This window comes from Labeo rohita, chromosome 15 (genome assembly GCF_022985175.1).
Source record: "Labeo rohita strain BAU-BD-2019 chromosome 15, IGBB_LRoh.1.0, whole genome shotgun sequence".
NCBI classification, from domain to species: Eukaryota; Metazoa; Chordata; class Actinopteri; order Cypriniformes; family Cyprinidae; genus Labeo; species Labeo rohita.
Window position 1 is genome coordinate 13765707 of NC_066883.1, and position 22024 is coordinate 13787730.

At 35.2% G+C, this 22024-nt stretch overlaps 1 protein-coding gene across 2 annotated transcripts in view; it reads left to right on the forward strand.

Annotated features, from left to right (window-relative positions):
- The window catches only part of prkd2 (protein kinase D2), a 47787-nt gene that overhangs the window by 12352 nt on the left and 13411 nt on the right, over nucleotides 1-22024 (forward strand). Inside the window, exons 1-9 of one of the 2 annotated variants that reach the window (XM_051128908.1) lie at nucleotides 11422-11561; nucleotides 11675-11813; nucleotides 14789-14920; nucleotides 15129-15325; nucleotides 15504-15687; nucleotides 16770-16838; nucleotides 17003-17165; nucleotides 19914-20025; nucleotides 21196-21273. In XM_051128908.1, coding sequence (XP_050984865.1) covers nucleotides 11502-11561; nucleotides 11675-11813; nucleotides 14789-14920; nucleotides 15129-15325; nucleotides 15504-15687; nucleotides 16770-16838; nucleotides 17003-17165; nucleotides 19914-20025; nucleotides 21196-21273 — 1134 coding nt within the window. In that variant the 5' untranslated portion in view covers nucleotides 11422-11501. Of the gene's footprint in view, nucleotides 1-11421; nucleotides 11562-11674; nucleotides 11814-14788; nucleotides 14921-15128; nucleotides 15326-15503; nucleotides 15688-16769; nucleotides 16839-17002; nucleotides 17166-19913; nucleotides 20026-21195; nucleotides 21274-22024 lie in introns of those variants that run through there. The other variant, XM_051128907.1, reaches the window with a different exon arrangement.

The following is a 22024-nucleotide window of genomic DNA, read 5'->3' on the forward strand; positions in this document are numbered from 1 at the left end:
TATATTTCTAAGAAGAGTACTTATTGTGGAAATAACTTTATTTGTATTTATTGATTGATTAATTGAGAATACATTTGAATATTGTATATAATTTTTCATATTTGCATGTTAATTGCAATTAAACTATTATATTATAAATGCAACTAGCTGAACTTTAGAGTTCTTTTTAACCAACTTAAGATTTAAGTTCAACATTTTATGTAACAGAATGACTAAAATACTTAAATGTAAATTTTATTGAAACATGCATGTAATAAATATTTAAAAATCAATGTAAATATATATTTTTTTATTTACAAATCTGTACTAATATTGCAGTTTAGTACTTTTAAAATATATTAACTTTAAATATTTAATAATATTTTTGACAGGTCACTTACGCACAAGCTACCCAGAGAGACTAATAGTGGTATTTTTTTTCCTTTTTTAAATATCTGTGCATTAAAGGGATAGTACCCAAAAATGTAATTACTCAAAAAATAGTCATTACTCATTCCAATCGCGTAAGACTTTCATTCATCTTCAGAACACAAATTAGGACATTTTTGATGAAATCCGATAGCTTTCTGATCCTGCATAGACAGCAATGCAACGGACATGCTCAAGGCCCAGAAATGTAGTAAGAACATTGTTAAAATAGTCCATGTGACATCACAAAATCGCTTGTAACTCCTAAACCGTTCATCGCTGACTCAAGTGTCTTATGTTGTTGGAATTCTTGGCTCATGCTGGACAAAACGCATGCCTCAGATTTGTCTGTTATCCTGGGCAAAGTTTTTGGGCAATTTGCATTTTTTGAAAAACCTACTTTTCCAAACTATTCCTAGGTTTTTCGCACAGTCAGAACCAACCCAGTGCAGGAAGATTCTCTGGAGAAAAAGTTAAACTTACGACTCTCTGTCACAATTGGATGCCAAAACTTTGGAAAGGTGCAGGGCTGCCTTTACTAAAACGTCTATAACTTTTGAACAGAATGAGATTTCTTCACCAAACTCACAACGCTTGTGAAAGAGCTGAATCTGAGGTCACATGAAAAGTCGCGGAGCTTGGTCACTTGATGGCTGCCACAACTATGCAACCGTTTATCCTATCGACATGAAAATCAGTACGCACTTTTTTGGTCCAAAGTGCCACAAGTGGCTACAAGGACATTCGCGTATCTCAAAATTCCTTTGTGAGGAATTCAAAAGAAATCGGCCACTGGAGGGGAAGACGATATTGCATTTTTCAAGGGCATAAACGATTGTACATTGCATGCTTTTTCACACATGCACACAGTATTTGCATTCTATACATCTGTGCCTCTAAAACCACTGCTGTCAATTAAATCATTAGTTGAATGTTTGATAAGATGCAAAAAACCTACTTTTGCGAAGTAGTGCTAGGTTTTTTGCTCAAAAAAAACTGCAATTGTCTGGACTCTCTAAGTCAGTTATTATCAAAAAATGTTGAAATGTACCCTTTGGGAAGCTATAACGTGGTTGTGTCCAAAAAAGCGGCCTGTTGAACTATACTCAAAAGCCTATAAAGCCAAAAGGAAAACTCAAAACTTCATAAAACCTGGTGAACACATGCAACAGGTGATTCTAAACAAGCATGCAAAGTTTTAAGGAAATTGGACCATAGCTGGACCATAGCAGTCTTAAACATTAAAAACCATCATATGTCTATGGTAAATGACCTGGATTTGCTAAAAAAAAAAAAAAAAAAAAAAAAAAAAAAAATAAATCATTGATTTAGGTCGTTGCAGGCTTGATAAATAATATGTCTTTATGTGCTTAAATGCCTTAAAGCGCTTGAACCCTGAGAAAACTACCTTTTAAACTACTTCTGTGTTGTTTCCCAACTAGAATGCGTGACATTTCATAATAATTGATCGGTAGTGTGAATTTCAGATGCACTTGAAGGCAGATTTATATACAATTGTCTGTCAGTGAAGACAAGCTGATCAATTTCACCCTAAATGTCACCTACCGAGTATCAGAATACCTTAGAATATCACACAGTCTGGTTACATATGATGTCATCTGCATTGCTTGTTTATTTACTTTTTATTGCTTGACTGTAATAATTACTGTGCCAATAGTATCTTCAGCAATTATATTGCTATCTAAGTAGGTCATGTGAGCACTCCCAGCTTCTGGCATGATTCAGTGATTCAGTCTATGTTGCAACTAATCAGTGACGTCCGTATAACAGCATATTCATGCCTTGTGTTCTGTAAAGCTTTGTTTTTGTTCAGTGATCGACTGAAAGATAGTATTGAAATAAAGATTACGTTTCATAACATTTCATAACAGATTTAATAACTTCCGTTCAGTCAGCTTGTGGCATTTTAAGCTGCATGTTCAAAGTACAGTGTATCTCTTATAAATTCAAACTGCACTATCAAAGGAAAATGTCTTGTTTTATTGGCTGTAATGCCTCAGTGAGCTTGAGAAACAAAAAGAAGCAGGTTTCACACTTGAATTCAGTGCTGTATTTATAACCTTGTGAACTCATTTTCAAATAAAGCAACAGTGCTGGGCATAAAAAAGCCACATAAACTGTCTGTGTGTATTGTAAATACTAGATATGAAAGGAAATGGTGGTGATGATGAAAAGCGGAACTCGCATCTATTACTTCTGGTTTTGCTCTTCTCTGTTGCTATTTTAAAGGCAGATTCTCATGCTGTCACAAAGTTGTCTCTTGGCGACCCTGTAGTTTTTTAGACGGCCACACCTTTTCTTTCACTTGCTGTATAGAAGTGCTCAACATTAGGGTCACTATCTCAGAGATGTACAGTAGATGAGTTGTAACTTCTATAAAATAGTTTTGAGTCATTTTTTGTTGTTAATTTTTATTAATATAAATGTATGAATCTTAATGTTTCATATTTGATACACAAAATTATCAACTTGATCAAAAGCTGTTTTACATGATCTGCTTCACACTTTTTTGTCGTCTGATTGATATGTATTTTTTTTATCAAGTTAAATGCTGTTTAGTATTTCAAAAATGTCCCCTTTTAGGTTGTGGTTCACATATCCTTTTGCTCTGAAATCTTAACTGATTTTTGTGAAGTACACAACTTTCATATTATTAGTTATATTTCAATATTAACATTAACTGGGTTGAAGCTACTTGATTATACATAAGTATTTAGAAAAAAAGATCTCACTGATTTACTGATCCTTTTTTTCTTTTTATGAGCTCAATAATCTGCTATATCATACTACATGAACCATTAAAGACTGATCTACCAAATATGATACTCAAAAAAAGCAAGCTTTATATATATATATATATATATATATAAATATGTTTGCACACACAAGTTTATTATATAATACAAGTCTATAAATAAGAGTATTTGTGTAATATCGGTGTGTGTACTCTGTATATTTATTATGTATATACGAAGACATTAAGACACACACATATAGTATATATTTTGAAAATATTTACATGTGTTTGCATGTATATATTTATTTTCATAGAATTTATATTATATATATATATTTAATATATAAACATAACATATTTCTTAAATATATACATGCATGTGTTTGTATTTATATATGCATCATAAATATACACATCACACACACATATATGTATATTATGTACACAAAATCTTTGCGATTAATCATAAATAATCGCTATTGATCGTTGGCCAGCACTAATTACATATATATGAAAATAAATTTGTGCTGGCCAACGATTATTCTCAATTATTCATGATTAATCACAAAGATTTTGTGTACATAATATATATATATATATAAAAATGTATTAATACATTTAAATAATATATAATAAATCAAATTTTCTTTCTGATGACTATTTCATATTTCAAGGTATACAAGATTAATAAATATAGGGGTTAATAAAGCTTCTCTTGCGCTTACAATATTGTGAAATGTAGGCTATGGTGTAAATTTGAAGAAAAACCAAAAAAAAAAAAAAAACATATGATTAAATAAATAAATAAATAAATAAATAAATAAATAAATAAATAAATAAATAAATAAATAAGTTTCTCTAAAAAGGCTGATGTGAATTGTTCTTAACAAAAAAAAAGGTCAAAATAGCATATTCTCTTTCAATGAACTCCTAAATGTGTCTCTTGTGTCTTGTACACGGTCTCTTAACACTATAAAACAGGTCTTTGAGTTCTGAATTAAAGCAATGGGCATTTCCATTACAATTAGTTGATGTTTAGACAGCACACAAAGGGCAGTCTAAGGAAAAAGTGACTTCTTGTTCCATTATTAAGGAGTTTGTTTGGTAAGAATGAGGCCTTGACGTGTGGGAATAATCACAGACTGAAGTGGGTCATGGTGTTGCAACCATTCATTTGAACACTGCTGTGGCCAAACTATGTTCACATTGACAAACCATGGTCGTGGTCATGTGATCATATCACAGAATGAAGCCACAAAGTGGTTTAAAGGGGTTTGCAAATGAATATTCTATATGGATATGTGAGTCTGTGTCCATATAGACAGATCTTTTTTTATTATTAGTGTCAAAAAAATATATATATATATAAATGTTCCAACATATACATTTTCTCAACAGAGACGAAATATAATGAGAGACAAGATGTGAAACATTTTGACAATCAAATCATCCATATATAAATTATATACATAAAATGTATTTTATTATTATTTTATTCACCATTTTTATAATTAGACAAAAATTGTGAGAATTGCAGCTTCTATGTATGCTTTACAGTCTGAGCTACTGAGAAGAAAATAAATAAAAGCTGGTCGTATTGGGAGATCAGCTGTGCAGTTTATTTGATACTAGATTTTTATTAGAAGGAGCTGTTGCCAGATCAGTCTAAATCCCTGGAGCGCACTGGGGATCACCCTTTATTGGCACTTGATAGGTAACACGAGGAGGGAAAATACATGTCACACTTGGAAGTGCAAATAAATGTCACTCATCTTTATTGCTTTCAGTCAGTCCAGAGATTTTCAATATTACATGTACAGCAGGGCATTGGCTATTTATAGCATTTGTTTTTTCATGTCAGCGTACCCATGTCTGATGAGAAAAGACGGGGTCAAAGTCCTGACGGATGTTGTGAAAGGTGTTTGTGTAGACTGCCACTGTGTTAGAGAAGAGAAGAGAAGAGAAGAGAAGAGAAGAGAAGAGAAGAGAAGAGAAGAGAAGAGAAGAGAAGAGAAGAGAAGGGGGCAATGGTTTCCATAATTCATCAGAGTCATAATGGGCGCAGCCGCCTGAGACCATGCGAGAAACACGATCCTAGTCAACACAAAGCACCCTTAGAAACACTGCGCTGTCTCCAAGCAAAGCCCAGGGAATGGCAGATATGATTGCACCAGCGTCTATTGTTTGTGCCACTGTGCAAACATGCATAGGAACAATTGAGGATACATATGTAGCTGAGCGACAGTTTGGTCTACGGTCTATTTACTCTAAAAAGTCTGGAAAAACTCTTTCTCATCCAGTTTAATTGACAAATAAAATGAGCACATATGCAGGCAATTCTATGACTCATCTTATATTTGAGTGTCTTGTTTTAGCCCAGCAAACAACATATTTCATTTACTATGTGACATTGAAAATGTTGTTTGATATAGAAATATCAATTCGCAGAAATGTTGCCTCAGCCATGGTTTTCAAATGAGCGTGGTTTGTTTATGACATGAGCAAACCTCTTCCATTCATTAATCATGCTGTTTTCCATTTTTAAGATTATTTGTTAGGAAATGTAATTGTTTTGCTGTCATTTTTTTCCCTATTCATTTAAATGTTGATATGGTTGCTCTATATCTGCTCTTTTTATTTATCCAGTTCCAGAGTACTCACTATTTTGTTGACAACATACCTAAAATCTATTTTCAATTCCAGTGGCTTCCAACTGCCAATGATATGCATATGTAAGCAGAAATGTGCAGACTTTATAATCTAGAATGCTGTCAGTGGGGTGATCAAAAGTACAGTTTTTCAAAAAGTACAAATTTTAATATTTAAGGTACTAATATGTGTCCTTTAGGTACTCATTAGTGCTGTCAAATCGATTAATCATGATTAATTGCATTTAATATAAAAGTTTGTGTTTACATAATATGTGTGTGCACATACACATTTATATTTAAGATATTTAAGATATACATGTATGTGGGTGTATTTAAATATACATACGCACAGTACACACACATATATTATGTAAACAAATTTTTTTTGGATGCGATTAATCGTGATTCATTGCGATTAATCGATTTGACAGCACTAATTTCATGCACCTTTTAGGGGTAAATAAGAGAAAAAAAGTTGTAACTTTTAAAAGAGTACTGCCTCAGTGTCAGCTTTTGTCCTTTTTTGTTCCGAGAGTATACAATAATCAGCAGTACAGTAATTAGCAAAAACCGTAATTAGTTCTTTCTCAGAAGTGCAGCCCCTTACTGTCATCCAATCAGATGAGGGCTTGTCATGTTTGTATGAAATATGCATAATGCGTTCACTGAACAAGCTGTGACTGTGTATTAACAGTTTTATACTATAGTAATATAATGGGAAAGACATAATCGTTTGACTCATAAGTCACTAAAGCAGCGCCATTAATTGCAGACACATTCTGAACAGACCTTGCCCAGTTTAGCAAGCGCCTCAAGCCACCGTGTGACTGTTTTCGCTTGAGGCCGCCTGCTGCTGTCAAGTATGTTTAGAGGTTGGTTAGAAGTTGCGGTAGCGGGCCGGGTGTGGACTATAATCTTTGGCAGCAGCACAATCCTCTGGAAATAGACAAGATGGAGGGTTGTTGACTTTCTTGTGGAAGCTTCAGGGAGAGGGAGGGAGTATTTCGAGCGGAAGGCAGGGACCAGGGTCCGTCTCTTCCTTTGGATGAGGTGGAGGTTAGCCACATGTGCTCTGAAAGAAACACATAGGAATCCTTAGGCGGTTCTGGCTGTGGGAATAACAGGAACTGGGTGGAAAGGTGTTGTTTAGGGTATGGAGTATAGTAATTCTCTATATTCTTTCTGTTTCCTTTTGTCTCAGTTTGTCTCTTCCTGTCTTTCGCAACTGCAGGAAGCTTTGAAGCTCTCTGATGTCGTGTCTGGGTTTTGTGTTCTCACACTCCTCACTCTTGCACTGTAAATGATTTTCCATGCATGTATCATAATGTCAACGTGATTCGCCTCTGGACTGTGCATCCTTCATTAAGGCCCCGATGTACTCAATTTGGCAGTCCAGATCAAGTTGTGTCACGTTTATTTATATAAACGTGTTAAGACTTGTATGGCTTAAAATAGCATAAATGATGTCTCACTTAAATATGTAGTAGAAAAACCATGAACAATTTCCATTATATAAAAATCCACATCATTATATATATATTTTAGACTATGGGAGGCGCCATTATTTTGATGACGTGAAATGGTTGCACTGTTGCTGTTTTTTTACCGCAGCACAATTCAGGGGAAAAAAATACTGATACAATGACCAAAGCTACAGGTGGTGATGGAAATAAGCGTAGGCTTAGAGGAAAAGTCCACTTCCAAAACGAAGATTCATATATAATGTACTCACCCCTTGTCATCATGTATTCTTTCTTCAGTCGTAAAGAAATTATGTTTTTTGAGGATAACGTTTCTGCATTTTTCTCCATATAATGAATTGATATAGTGCCCCGATTTTGAACTTCCAAAAATGTTGTAAGGTCGGTAATTTTCATTAAAAAAATACAATTTAAATACTTTTTAATCTCAAACGCTCGTCTTACCTTTCTCTCCCTGAACTCTGTGTATTCTGGCTCAAGACAGTTAGGGTATGTCGAAAAACTCTTGTATTTTCTCCCTCAGCTTCAAATATCATTTCAAAATCATCCTACATCGCTGCAGAAGTACTGACCCAGTCTTTGCAAAGTAAACATGCAAAGAAGATCAAACACCCTTAACAAAAAAGGTAAAACAGCGATATAGGAAGATTTCGCAGTTGAGGGAGGACATGAGATGGGACTTCTTCGACATAACCTATTTTTCAGGGTTGCAGCTAAACTGTGCAGGACAGTGGCTTCCTTACCCTTGCAGTAGGCGAAGTCCTAGAGCACACCTGCCTATTGCATGATTGCCACAGTCCAGTATAAGTTTGAAGGTGTTTACCTGCCAGAAAAAAAAAAAAAAAACTTTTCTGTAAAGTCTGCTTTATCAAGTTTTTTGAACTCCAGAAACTTTTGACTCTAAAGCAGGGGGGTCCAACGCTCCTCCTGGAGAGCTGCCGTTCTACAGATTTCAGCTCCAACCCCAATCAAATGCACCTGAACCAGCTAATCAAGTTGTTCAACGGTTACTTGATAATTACAGGCAGATGTGTTGAAGTAGGATTGGAACTGGAGTTTGCAGGACAGTAGCTCTCCAGTAGCAGGATTGGAGATCCTTGCTCTAAACACCTGTGTCAAACTCCAGTCCTGGAGGGCCACTGTCCTGCAGAGTTTAGCTCCAACAGCGCCAACACACTTGCCTGAATGTTTCTAGTGAGTCTGAAGATCGTGATTCCTTTGGTTCAGGTGTGTTTTCAGGTTAACCTTTCTGTAAAGTCCGCTTTATCAAGTGGTTTTGAGCTCCAAAAACTTTCAAACTCTAAATCGGTGGTCTCCAAACCTTTTCCTGGAGAGCTGCCATCCTGCAGATTTCAGCTCCAGCCCTAATCAAACACACCTGAACCAGCTAATCAAGGTGTTCAACGGTTATTTGAAAATTACAGCCAGATGTGTTGAAGCAGGATTGGAACTGAAGTCTGCAGGATGGTAGCTCTCTAGCTTCAACACGCTTGCCAGGAAGTTTATAATCAGTCTGAAGTTCTTGATTACTTTAATTCAGGTGTGTTTTTCAGGTGAACTTTTCTGTAAAATCTACTTTATCTGGCTTTTTTGAACTCCAGAAACATTCAAACTCTAAACCGGGGGGCTCCAACCCTGCTCCTGGACAGCTGCCATCTTACAGATCAGCTCCAACCCCAATCAAGCACACTGTCCAGCTAATCAAGGTGTTCAACGGTTACTTGATAATTACAGGCAGATGTGTTGAAGCAGGATTGGAACTTAAGTTTGCAGGTTGATAGCTCTCCAAGAGCAGGATTGGAGATCCTTGCTCTAAACACATGTGTCAAACTCTTGTCCAAAAGGCCCATTGTCCTGCAGAGTTTAGCTCCAACCAGCTCCAAAACACTTGCCCTGTAGTTTCTAGTAAGTCTGAAAACCTTAATTACTTTGGTACACAGTAGCCCTCCAGGAACTGAATTTGACACCCCTGCTTCGGTCTAAAGTTTACTTTGTTTGAAATTACATCATATCAGTTTTTTTCTTTGGAAAATCCCACTGAACTCCACCTTGACTTGGACCAGCCAAGACCAGTGTGCCATTTTGGTTGAACCATAAACCTGGTTTTACTTATTTACAGGATTCTTTACACATGAATGCCTTTTTGTGTGTGGTCTATGTGTGCTGATATCAGCCATGATTCCATGTTCCACAGTGGAAAATCCCACTGACTTTGTCCCGTGCTACTCGCACACCCACACTGACAGAAGACAAGGGGCCTTCAGCAAGAGTCAGGTTCAGTATGCTGGTTGTGATGGCTTCCAGCTCACTGAGTTGTATGACATGCGTTGAATGGCGTATCATAAAATATTCAGGAGATCTACTCCACTGATAAGCCTCTATGCATTTGACTGACACTATCAAGCCTACGTCCCACATTCCTTTGACCTGCCGTATGGGGCGGCTATATCTTTTTTCATCCTTGTTGTTCTGTCATCCCTTATATGTAACACTGCACCTTTGACTGTGCCCAGCTTTCTCATTTCAAACTCGGTCCAAGTTGGCTTGTTCAGGTAGCTAATCTTTTCATGCCAGGTAGTTGCTCTGCGCCAAGTGGGATTTTGCTCTACAATGATTGGCAGACGTCGGCTGTAATGCAGAAGTGCTCAGGTATCACACTCGACTGGCTCTTAGGCTTATATCACAGTGCGGTCACAGCTGTCAGCTCGAAATGAAAGGCAACCAACCAAGTCCACCACACCAGCTCCCATGCTAATTAGCATAAATAGGTTCTGCACGACACTGCGTCGGAATCCCCCCACAAGATCTTCATCAAAGAGCTGCTTCTCTGCGTCTTCTGCTGCTCTACATGCCTGGTGATCATAAGGCGTTGGATGTAAATTATTTTTGTTGGTTTATAACATCACCGTTTGGTTTTAACAACGCACCAGGCCACAATCGAAGTCCTTAAAGGAATGATGACATACAGTTTTGATCAATTTATTTCTTTTGAGGGCCAAAACTAATGTTTGTCTTGTGCTAACAGTGATAATGTAATATTACATAACCATTTCCACCTTTAGAATAAAACAGGCTGTTTTTTGCTAATGTACCTATAAAGTCTCAAAGTAAACTTTGGGCTATAGGTTTTCTATTCGATTCGCTCAAGTTTGTAAAAAAACATTCTTCAGTGCCACCCTATTTGCAAAGCCTGAACGCACCGTGACGTAAAACAAAACATATTTTGAAGCACATTTAAAGATACAGTTGACCCAAAAATGAAAGTTCTGTCATCATGTACTGTTATTAGTGTCATGTATGACTTGCTTTCCTCTGTGGAACATAAAATGATAATATGAAAGTCACTGGCTTTCAAACAACTTTGGACCCTTTGACATTCATTGTCTAAAAATGAAATTTAAAAATATCCTTTTTTGTGTTCTTAGAAGAAATACAAGTTTGGGACAACAAGAGTTTAAGTATTTGATGACAGAATCAAAATTGATCAGTAAAATGTTGATACTGATAATGAAACCACACAACTTCAGCAAAATTTTCATTTATTTGTTATTGTTAGTTACATACTGGATTAAGATCTACTACTTCTCATGTTTATGAATAAGAGTATCTAACAAGAAAAGTTGTAGGAAAACTGTCTCCTTATTACTTTACCATGAATGACTAAGCGACCCGAGTTTATGAACACAGAATAGGCATTGTTGGTGTAAATGTGGGCTGTCGTGTGCATTAATCTGACATTAAAAAACTGCAAAAATTCGTAACTAATCATTTTCCAGCATCATTTCAATAAATGGTTGGACATAGAAGTTTCTGGTTGTGGAACCTACATTTTGTTTACATATTGTTTTGAACTTTTTAATTTCAAAAATACAAGGAAAATGTGATTTCCGAAAACAACACAAACAACATAAAACCTCTAAATCCGCTCAGAAGTCTTACGGCGGCTCTCGACACAGCAGAGCTACGAAAATTAAAAGCTCTTCTCTGCAACAACAGGAAATCTTCAAAATGCAGCTGGCAGAAGCAAAGAACACCCCCGCCCCACCTTGACGTGCAACACTTGCACAAATAAGAGAGGAGATCCCTGGTGGGTACACCTGCAAAAGTGCCACCATCAGGAACCCTTGCAGATAGCTCTTCATTAACATGATGACCGCCAATTTTTAGTGGCTCATCTCAAAGTCTGATTCTCCATGTTTGCCCATGAGCCAACAATCTATGAAGGATGTTGTGGTTGTGATGAGCTGCTGTAATGTGGTGAAGGTTGTTAGCAACAGGAAAAGAGAAATATTACATTAGCAAAGTGATATGTGTAAATGCGCTATTAATGAGGCTAATCTTTCTCTTTCTTTCTTTCCTTCTTTCTTTCCGTCCAGTTTCCTGAATGTGGCTTTTATGGGATATATGACAAGATCCTCCTCTTCAAGCATGACACCACCAGCAGTAACATCCTGCAGCTGGTCAAGGCTGTGTCGGACATCCAGGAGGGTGACCTGGTGGAAGTTGTTTTGTCCGGTAAGTCGATTAGTATTAACTAGTAGCCAGCAACCAATTCGCCCCCTCATTTCATGGCAATTTAAATAAATGTTTTTCTCTTTACTATACTTGTTTGAATTAATTTTAATGTAAACTGTATAAAAGTATTTGTACATTGTTGTACATGTTGTACAGTCTTATGTCACAGAATGTAAAGAGTATTTAATATTAATAATGCCCCATATTACCGTATATGAGAATACAAGGATAATAATTTGTATTGTTTTTGTTAAGTAAAACTATTAAAAATAATTGTCATTACTTAAGACTAAAATGAAATTAAATATAAATCTTAGATAAAACACAGAAATGCCTTGGCAACTAGCTACAAATAAAATAAGTTTGTAATGAAGTACCAAAATGACCAAAACCATATATATATTAATATGACAAAAGCACACAATTAAAGTACTACACTTAAACTAAAATTAAAATTGAAATTATAAAAATCACAAATATTTCAAAATAATATCAAATGCTATAACAGGATATACACTAGCAGTCAAAAGTTTTTGAACAGTCAGATTTTTTAATGTTTTCATAAGAAGTCTCTTCTGCTCACCAGACCTGCATTTATTTGATCAAAAGTAAGATTTTTACTATTTAAAATAACCGTTTCCTGTTTGAATACTTTTTAGAATGTAATTTATTTCTGTGATCTCGAAGCTGAAATTTTAGCTTCATTACTCCAGGCACATCAGAAATTATTCTAATATTCTGATTTGCTGCTCAAGAAACATGTATTATTATTATTATTATTATTATTATTATTATTATTATTATTATTATGTTGAAAACAGTTGAGTAGAATTTTTCAGGTTTCTTTGATGAATAGAAAATTCAGAAGAACAGCATTTATCTGAAATAGAAATCTTTTGTAACATTTTCAATGTTTTTGTCACTTTTTATCAACTTAAAGCATCCTTGCTAAATAAAACTATTAATGTCTACAAAATAGTTTTTATTTCAGATAAATGCTGATCTTTGGATCTTTCTGTTCATCAAAAATTCCTGAAAAAATGTACTCAACTCTATTAAATATTGATAATAATCATCTTATAATAATAATGTTTCTTCAGCAGCAAATCAGCATATTAGAATTATTTCTGAAGGATCATGTGACACTGAAGACTGGAGTAATGATGCTGAAAATTTTGCTTTGATCACAGAAGTAAATTACATTTTAAAATGTATCCAAATATAAAACAGTTATTTTAAATAGTAAAAATATTTCAAAGTTGTGTACTTTGGATAAATGCAGGCTTGGTGAACAGAGATTTAAAAAAAAAAAAACATTAAAAATCTTACTGTTCAAAAGCTTTTGACTGGTAGTGTAAATAATACTACAATATCACTGTAATAATAAGAATAAGTAACTCATATATTGAGGTAAAATATCTGAATGCATCTGATCTGGGGATGATGATCGTTTCCAAAAATTAGACTCTAATGAATATATGATGAAAACTGCTATTTTATTTCAATTTTTAAAATGAATTAGAATCTTTTTTTTCTTTTTTTCTTCAAGAAAGCACTGGAACCTAAATCCACATTTTTTTATTCTTGTCGATTCCTTTCAGAATCTTGAAATACTGAAGCGATATAAATCAACAGTATATGACACAAAGTAATTTCCTGAAAGTTAAAATGCTATAATGTCAATAACTAAAATCTGAACAATAGCTTTCAACAAGAAATCATGTCTCTGAATGGAACGGAAGTGACCTAAATCTTATCAAAAGCCTGTTCGGTTCATTTTGACATTTTATCTAGTGGAGAATCTCATACGCTCCAGTTGTTTGAATGTGTGATCCTGATACAAAATCATGTGTATTTAGCACAGCGTTCTGAGAGCATGTCGAAAATAGATTTCGAACAGACTTGAGAGATGAGAAGATACTGTATCCATAACTCACAGGGCTTCAAACAATGCGAATGATGCAAATGTCCAAGATTTGCATAAGAATATTTTCAGCTCAAGACTCAATACCTGAACATGCCATGCTTACTTTTTGCACATTGTCCCAGGGTTTCTGTGGGTCTTAAAAATGTCTTATTTTTCTCTCCTTTAAAAGATCTTAAATCAAAGCAGTATACCTTAAATTCATAAAGTTATTACATTGAATGTGCCATGCATCTGTAAAACTTAACATCCTCCTAAGTATTTTGACTTGTTGTCCAGTAAATATATAAATATATAAATATTTTTTTAAATATTAAAAAAAAAAAACAGAGGCATTTATGACCCTGGACCACAAAATCAGTCATAAGGGTCAATATTATTTTTAAATTGAGGTTTATACATAATCTGAAAGCTAAATAAATAAGTTTCCATGTTTGTTAGGATAGAACAGTATTTGGCCGAGATACACCTATTTGAAAATATGGCATCTGATGGTGAAAAAAAAAAAAAAAAAAAAAAAAAAAAAATATATATATATATATATATATACACACACACACACACACACACACACACACACAAATAAATAAATATTGAGAAAATCTGCTTTAAAGTTGTCTAAATGAAGTTCTTAGCCATGAAAATTACTAATCAAAAATTTATTTACCACAGGAAATATCTTCATGGAACATGATCTTTACGTAATATCCTAATGATTTTTGGCATAAAAGAAAAATCGATAATTTTGACCCATACAGTACATTGTTGGCTATTGCTACAAATATACCCGTGCTACTTAAGACTAGTTTTGTGGTCCAGAGTCACATTTTGTAAAGTTAATAAAAAAAAAAAAAAAGTTAAAAAAAAATATAAATATATATATATATATATATATATATATATATATACACACACATATATATTTACTTTAAGATCTTAAAGGTCTTAAAGGTTGTAAAAAGCAGAAACCTTGTTGTCCCTAAACAAGGTTTTGAATTACATTTGAGCAGTTAGCACTGATATCTCGTGTTTGTGATTTTGCACTCTGCAGCTGCTGCTACATCCGAGGACTTCCAGATTCGTCCTCACGCGTTAAACGTGCACTCGTATCGTGCGCCGGCGTTCTGCGATCACTGCGGCGAGATGCTTTTCGGCCTTGTGCGTCAAGGACTCAAATGTGATGGTGAGAATTCACAATTCTCTTTCACTCTTTCATAATTTGTATTCATCATACTGTACTTGTGTTCTTTCAATCATAGCTAGACTTGTGAGCTGTCAAGCAACTTGATATATTTTCCATGACCCAACTAGCTCTTAAGAAATGTTTGGACCTAAATGTGACAAATGTCCACACTGACCATTTTTTGCCCTCTCACTGTCTCCCCCTGCAGGCTGTGGACTGAATTACCACAAACGCTGTGCTTTTAGCATTCCTAATAACTGCAGTGGGGCAAGGAAGCGGCGGCTGTCCACCACGTCCCTCACCAGCAGTCAGTCTTTACGTCTGTCCACCGCCGAGTCCCTCAGTAGTCTCAACAGCAGCGTGACGTCTGAAGAAGCCAGCCTTATACGATCACACACCCAGATGGTACAGCACACATTCAATTCCATTTTTTCACAATATTTGAATTAAGAAACATACCGTATGTTCTTCAGTTAAAAACAACAGCTGCTGAGGGGAAAAATGAAAAAAAAAAGAAATGTGTGAAATGAATACATGTAAAAATTTTGATTTTAAGTGTATTTCTGGTGTGGTTTGTCTCCAGCCCCGCACCCCCAGTGAGGCCAGGCGCTTTTACACCGGACGGCCTGTCCACCTGGACAAAATCCTCATGACTAAAGTGAAGGTCCCACACACATTCGCCGTTCACTCGTACACGCGTCCCACCGTGTGTCAGTACTGCAAGAGACTGCTGAGAGGACTCTTCCGCCAGGGTCTCCAGTGCAAAGGTCTGACAATCCTGCTCAATAATCCATCCTGGCTTACAAATGAATACTAAAACAGCTAGGAAAGGCATTCGTTCATGTAGTATTAGTAAATTCCACATTTACCTGTGTAGCCTAATGACCCACACAGGAATGTAATTGGATTGAGTTTGTGGTGGTGACTGGACATTCTTCAGTCAAATAAATAAATAAATAGACATGGAATATTGATTTGAGTTGAAATTAAATATTGATTTGAGTTGAAATTATGTCATTATCTTGCTTGTAGATTATCTTAAAATAATCTACAATAAAACAGCACAATACATTTCTCCTTCGTAAAAACTGGTGGTCAGTAAGTTATATTTTTTTTAAACAAATTATTACTTTTATTCATCAAGGATGCATTAAGCAGCTCAAAGGTAACAGTATAGACATTTTTGCAAACATTTCTATTTCAAATAAATGCTGTTCTTTTTAATTTTCTATCCATGAAGGAATCCTTTAAGGGGTAGTTCACCCAGAACCGAAAATTCTGTCATTAATTACTCATCCTCATGTCGTTCTAAACCCGTAAGACCTTCGTTCATCTTTGGAACAAAAATTAAGATATTTTTAATGAAATCTGAGAGCTTTCTGGTATGGCAAAGACAGAAAAGGTACTACCATTTTCAAGGCCAAGAAAGGTAGTAAGGACATCAATAAAATAGTCCATGTGACATCAGTTGCTCAACCTTATTTTTTACTTTTTGTGCAAATTGTTGAATGAAGTCATTATTTTTGTTTTCTTTGCACACAAAAAGTATTCTCATAGCCTTATAAAATTATGGTTGAACCACTGATGTCAAATGGACTATTTTAACAATGTCCTTACTGCCTTTCCAGGCCTTGAATGTGGTAGTTGTGTTGCTGTATATGGGTCAGAAAGTTTCGGATTTCACCAAAAATATCTTAATTTATGTTCCCGAAGATGAACGAAAGCCTTACGGGTTTGGCATGACATGAGGGTAAACATTTTTGGGTGAACTATCTTTTTAAGAATGTGTCATGTTCCCATAATTGTTAAGTTTTGATTTTATGGCTCTTGTTTTTCTTCTTTTTTTAAGACTGCAAGTTCAACTGCCACAAGCGGTGTGCATACAAGGTCCCAAATGACTGCTTAGGGGAGACTCTCGGTAATGAGTGTGAGAGAAACATTGTTGACATGATGGACACTGTTGCCACATTTGAAACATTTGCACTGTGTCTTCTGCTTCTGCAAACATGTAATTATTGTTTGTCACTTCCTGCTGCTTGTGTGTGAATTTTTTGACCTCTTTCCCATCTGTCTCTCTCGCAGACATATTAAGTCCAAGCACAGACACGGAGGTGCCAATGGACTATAGTAATGAGTATTCTGACACTGATAAGTCATCTCTGATGGACGACTCAGACGAGGCCTGCAGTATCCCCGGGTCTTTTTCCCCAGACAACAACCAGGATGGAGCCAGTGGAGACCAGAGGTAGTTAGACAAGTTTTAAACAAAATTAAGGCCTAGTCACAGTAAACAAAAAATTGGAAAGAATAATAGTACAGTTTTATACAACCCAGGCTCTTTGAAAATATGTGACTGCCTACATTTCTGCAAAAATGTACCTATGTTTAGAGTTTCCAGCACTTTTACCATAATGTTTGAGTAATCTAATACATGTTATTGTTTGCATCACATAAACAGCTCCATATGTATGGCTTTACTGACACAGTAAACTTGCTCAATAGCTCACCCGGTATAGAGCGTTTCACTTGCGATACATAGTGCCATGGTACGAGTCCGTTAAAAAAAAAAGGTAGTTACTCAGGTTTTAGACAAAATTAAGGCCTAGTCACAATAAACACAAATTGGAAAAAAGAATATAGTTTTATACAACTCCAGCTCTTTGGAAATATATGACTGCCTACATTTCTCCAAAAATGTACCTATATATACATTTCACTAGAGTTTCCAGTTGAAATGAACACTAGCGGCAATAAAACAGTTCCTTTTCACACAAATTATGATTACAGGGGCAGATTATCAGTGAATAAAGGCTTATTTTCGCATCATTCATTGCACAATTCTGTGTTGTAAAAGTGTTTGATTTATAATCTAATACATTTTATTGTATGCATGACAAAAACAGCTCCATATGTATGGCTTTACTGACATAGTAAACTCACCCGGTATAGAGCATTTCATTTGCAATACGGAGTACCATGGTACGAGTCCGGTCAAAAACACGACATAAAACTCCACAAAAGAGCTTAAAGTCTTGGATATGGAAGCTAAAATGCCATGGTTGCTTCAGCAAGTGTGTTTTTGTCTCACGTTTGCTTTCGTTAACACCACTGGTTAAGTTTAGGGCTGGGTTTAGTGTAGGTGAAATGCTATTTTTAAACACCATTAAACTTTTAGTGCCCAGACAGTAACCAGGATGGAGCCAGTGGAGACCAGAGGTAGTTAAACAAGTTTTAGAGAAAATTAAGGCCTAGTCACAGTAAACACAAAATTGGAAAGAATAATAATATAGTTTTATGCGACCCAGGCTCTTTGGTGACTGCCTACATTTCTGAAAAAATGTACCTACATACACAATTCACTAGAGTTTCTAGCTGAACAATAAAACAGCAGCAACTTTTTGTTCCTTTTCACACAAATTACAACTACAGAGGCATATTTTCAGTGAATAAAGGCTTATTTTTACATGATTCATTGCATAATTCTATGCTCTGAAAGTGTTTGGTTTATAATCTAACAGATTTGTTTGCATCACATAACCAGCTCTATATATATGGCTTTACTGGCATAGTAAACTTGCTTGTTAGCTCACCCGGTAGAGTGTTGCACTCATTGCACTCGATGTAATACGGAGCACCCTGGTATGGCTCTGGTAAAAACACGACACAGCACTCCACAAAAGCGCTCAAAACCTTGCATAAGGAAGCTAAAATGGCATAGTTGCTTTAGCAAGTATGTTTGCTTTTTTTTAATACTTTTGGTCAAATTTAGGGTTTAGTGTAGTGTAGATGATATGCTATTTTTAAACACGATTAACCTTTTAGTGCCCAGACAGGATTGGGCTAGTGGAGACCAGAGGTAGTTAGACAGGTTATAGATAAAGTTAAGGCCTAATTACAATAAACACAAAACTGGACAGAACAATAATTTAGTTTTTAATTTATGCAACTCAGGCTCTTTGGAAATATGTATTTGCTTACATTTCTGCAAATATAGTTACAAAATGTACCTATATACACAATTCACTAGAGTTGCCAGCTGAAATAAACACTAGCGGTAATAAAACAACAACTTTTGTTCCTTTTCACACAAGTTATGACTACGGCGCAATTTATCAATAAATACAGGCTTATTTTTGCATGATTCAATGCATAGTTCTATGTTCTGAAAATGTTTTAATTTGATGATCTAATACATTTTATTGTTTACATCACATAGCCAACTCCATATATATGGCTTTACTGACATAGTAAACTTGCTCGATAGCTTACCCGGTAGAGTGTTGCACTTGCGATATGGAGCGTCCTGCTAAGAGTCTGGTGAAAAACATAACATGAAACCCCACAAAAGAGCTCAGAGCCTTGGATATGTGTTTTTATCTCAGGTTTGCTTTTATTAACATCATTGGTTAAGTTTAGGGCTGGGATAAACAATGTAAAAACTGAGAAAATCAAACACGTAATTTAACCTTACTCACTGCACATTTTGCTTTGAAACATGCTACAAGAAGCACAAATCACTTCACAGCTATTTTGTACCCACAGGCATGTTATCTTTATGACACTGTGCTGTTTATAAACCCGCATCAGCAATGGAGAAAAAGTGCTATTGCTGAGAAGCGCCTCTTGTGGATGTGTCATCTGAAACGTGCAGAGAAACATGTGTATATACCTGGACTATTTCAGGTTTTGCAGAAATGTAGATAGAGTCACGTATTATCAGTGAGCCTAGAATGGCTTTATGGCATATACAAATCATGTACAACAAAACATCAAGTGGAAAAATTCAGTTTGCAAATATGCAAACTCATAGCGTAGGTCTGTTTTCCTCAGTGGAAATACTAACTGACCAGTAAGATATTAGGTTTTCGCAAACTATTCATAATTCGTGTTGTTTTGGTGCATCTCTCTTTATACAAATGGCTTTTATTCAGCATACAGTGGATTCTCTTATAAGATGTCATGATTTATGACGTGTGCTGTGATTTTTCCCCAGTGCTAATATTCCTCTGATGAGAGTAGTGCAGTCGATCAGGCAGACCACACGTCGCTCTAGCACAGCCATCAAAGAAGGCTGGATGGTGCACTACAGCAACAAGGACACACTGGTACTTCCTTTGACTGCTGGCTGACCTGAAATGAATAATTCGTCCAAAAATCCTCATTTGCTCACTCTTATGTCATTCTAAACCTGTATAAATTTACTCTTTGGAACCATCTTTTTTACCAATAAATCTTCTAGAAGACTTAATATAAAATACAGACATCAATGAGCAATGTATAAATAAATAAATAAATACATATCAGATTAACAAATAAATAGACATACCTCATATTTCAATGTTTATTTTGTTTAATATGATTTTCAGTGCTTCGTTGATTAATTATTTTGTACTTTTTTGTACTTTATTTTGAAAAAAATATACTTTTAGAATATTTTCAGTTACTTTTCTGTATTCTTTTCTGAAGACAAAAAGTAATTAGCTTTTTTAAAACTCATTTTTAAGATTATTTTTTTATTTTATTTATATTTATATAAATATCTAATTTTAATATGATTAATATGTAATTTTTTTTTAATTTGAATATTTTTTTATTTAATGGTTAAACTTCACCATAATAGTCCTGCATAGTAATATAGTGCACTAGTCGTATGGACCACTTTAATTCATTCATCTTAATTTTTTTAGTCTTCTACAGGTTTTAAACGATATAAAGATTAGTAAATGAACACATTTTTGCATGAACTGTTCCTTTAACAAAGCCAGAGTTTTCTCTCTCGTCTACACACTATCTTTACCTCACTTCCCAACACTCTATTGATATTTCTTTATGTGTTCTGCATCAATCTGCACACTTGCGCTATAATATCAGCAAATCTTCCGCTTTTAAATCATAGGCTATTCTGAGCGTCCCCTGCAGGAGTGGGTATTGATTTGTAGGAATGAATAGCAGTAAATGTCACTCATAGTGTTTGGTGCTTCTAGACGAGTATTTTCACAAAGAATAGGGAAAAATTGGCTGAGGCATTTTCTCAACATTGATATATTGACCTGTTCTCGGCCTCCTGTAAAACTTCTGAATTTCTGTGTAGCATTTTGCTCCTCTTTAGCCTTTTCTTTCTAACTTTCCTCCTGGGTTTTCTCTTGCGTCCTCCTCTTCTCTTCAGCTCTGTTTACCCTTCGCTCTCTTCCTCCTGTCTGCTGGGGTGACGCTGACCCCAGCACCAACTCCTTGTTGACCTATGACCTCTGACCTCTCACCCCACCCTCCAACAGAGGAAGAGACACTACTGGCGCCTGGACTGCAAATGCATCATCCTATTTCAAAACGACACCACCAACAAATACTACAAGGTAGAATCTCCTTTTCTTTTATGGTTTAATGACTTTATTATGAAAGGCTGCTTCCACCACAGGTTGAAAAAAATAGTAATTTCAACATTTTATCTCACAATTCTTACTTTTATTCTTACAATTCTTTTTATATTTTGCAATTCTACATTTTTCTGCTTTTCTTTCTTTTTACATTTTTTATTCCATGTTGGAAACAAACACACAACTGCGAGGATGTAAACTGCAAGAACGCAAGTTTATAACGTTTACATCTCGCAGTTTAGACTTTTTTTCTTGCAGTTCTGAGAATTGTGACATAAATTCAGGATTGTGAGATGAAAAAGTCACAATTATGTTTTTCATTTTGTATTCAAAATGAAAAAAAAAAAAGTCAGTTGTGAGATGTAAACAGAACAATTGTGGACTTTTTCTCAGAACTGCAAGAAAAAAGGCAACATTGTGAGATATAAACTCAGAACAGCTGTGACTTTTTATCAAAATTGTAAGAAAATTGTTAAAATTGTGAGATGTAAACAGAACAATTATAACAGTTGTGGCTTTTTCCTGGAATTGCAAGACCATTGTGAAAATCGTGAAATATAAACAGAACAATTCTGAATTTTTTCTCAGAATTGCAAGAAAAAATCTAAATTATGAGATATAAACTCAGAACAAATCTGAATTAATCTCAGAATTGCAAGAAAAGTAAGAATTGTGAGCTATAAATTGTCAAATTGTCAAAATTTTGATTTTTCCTTCTCAGAATTGCAAG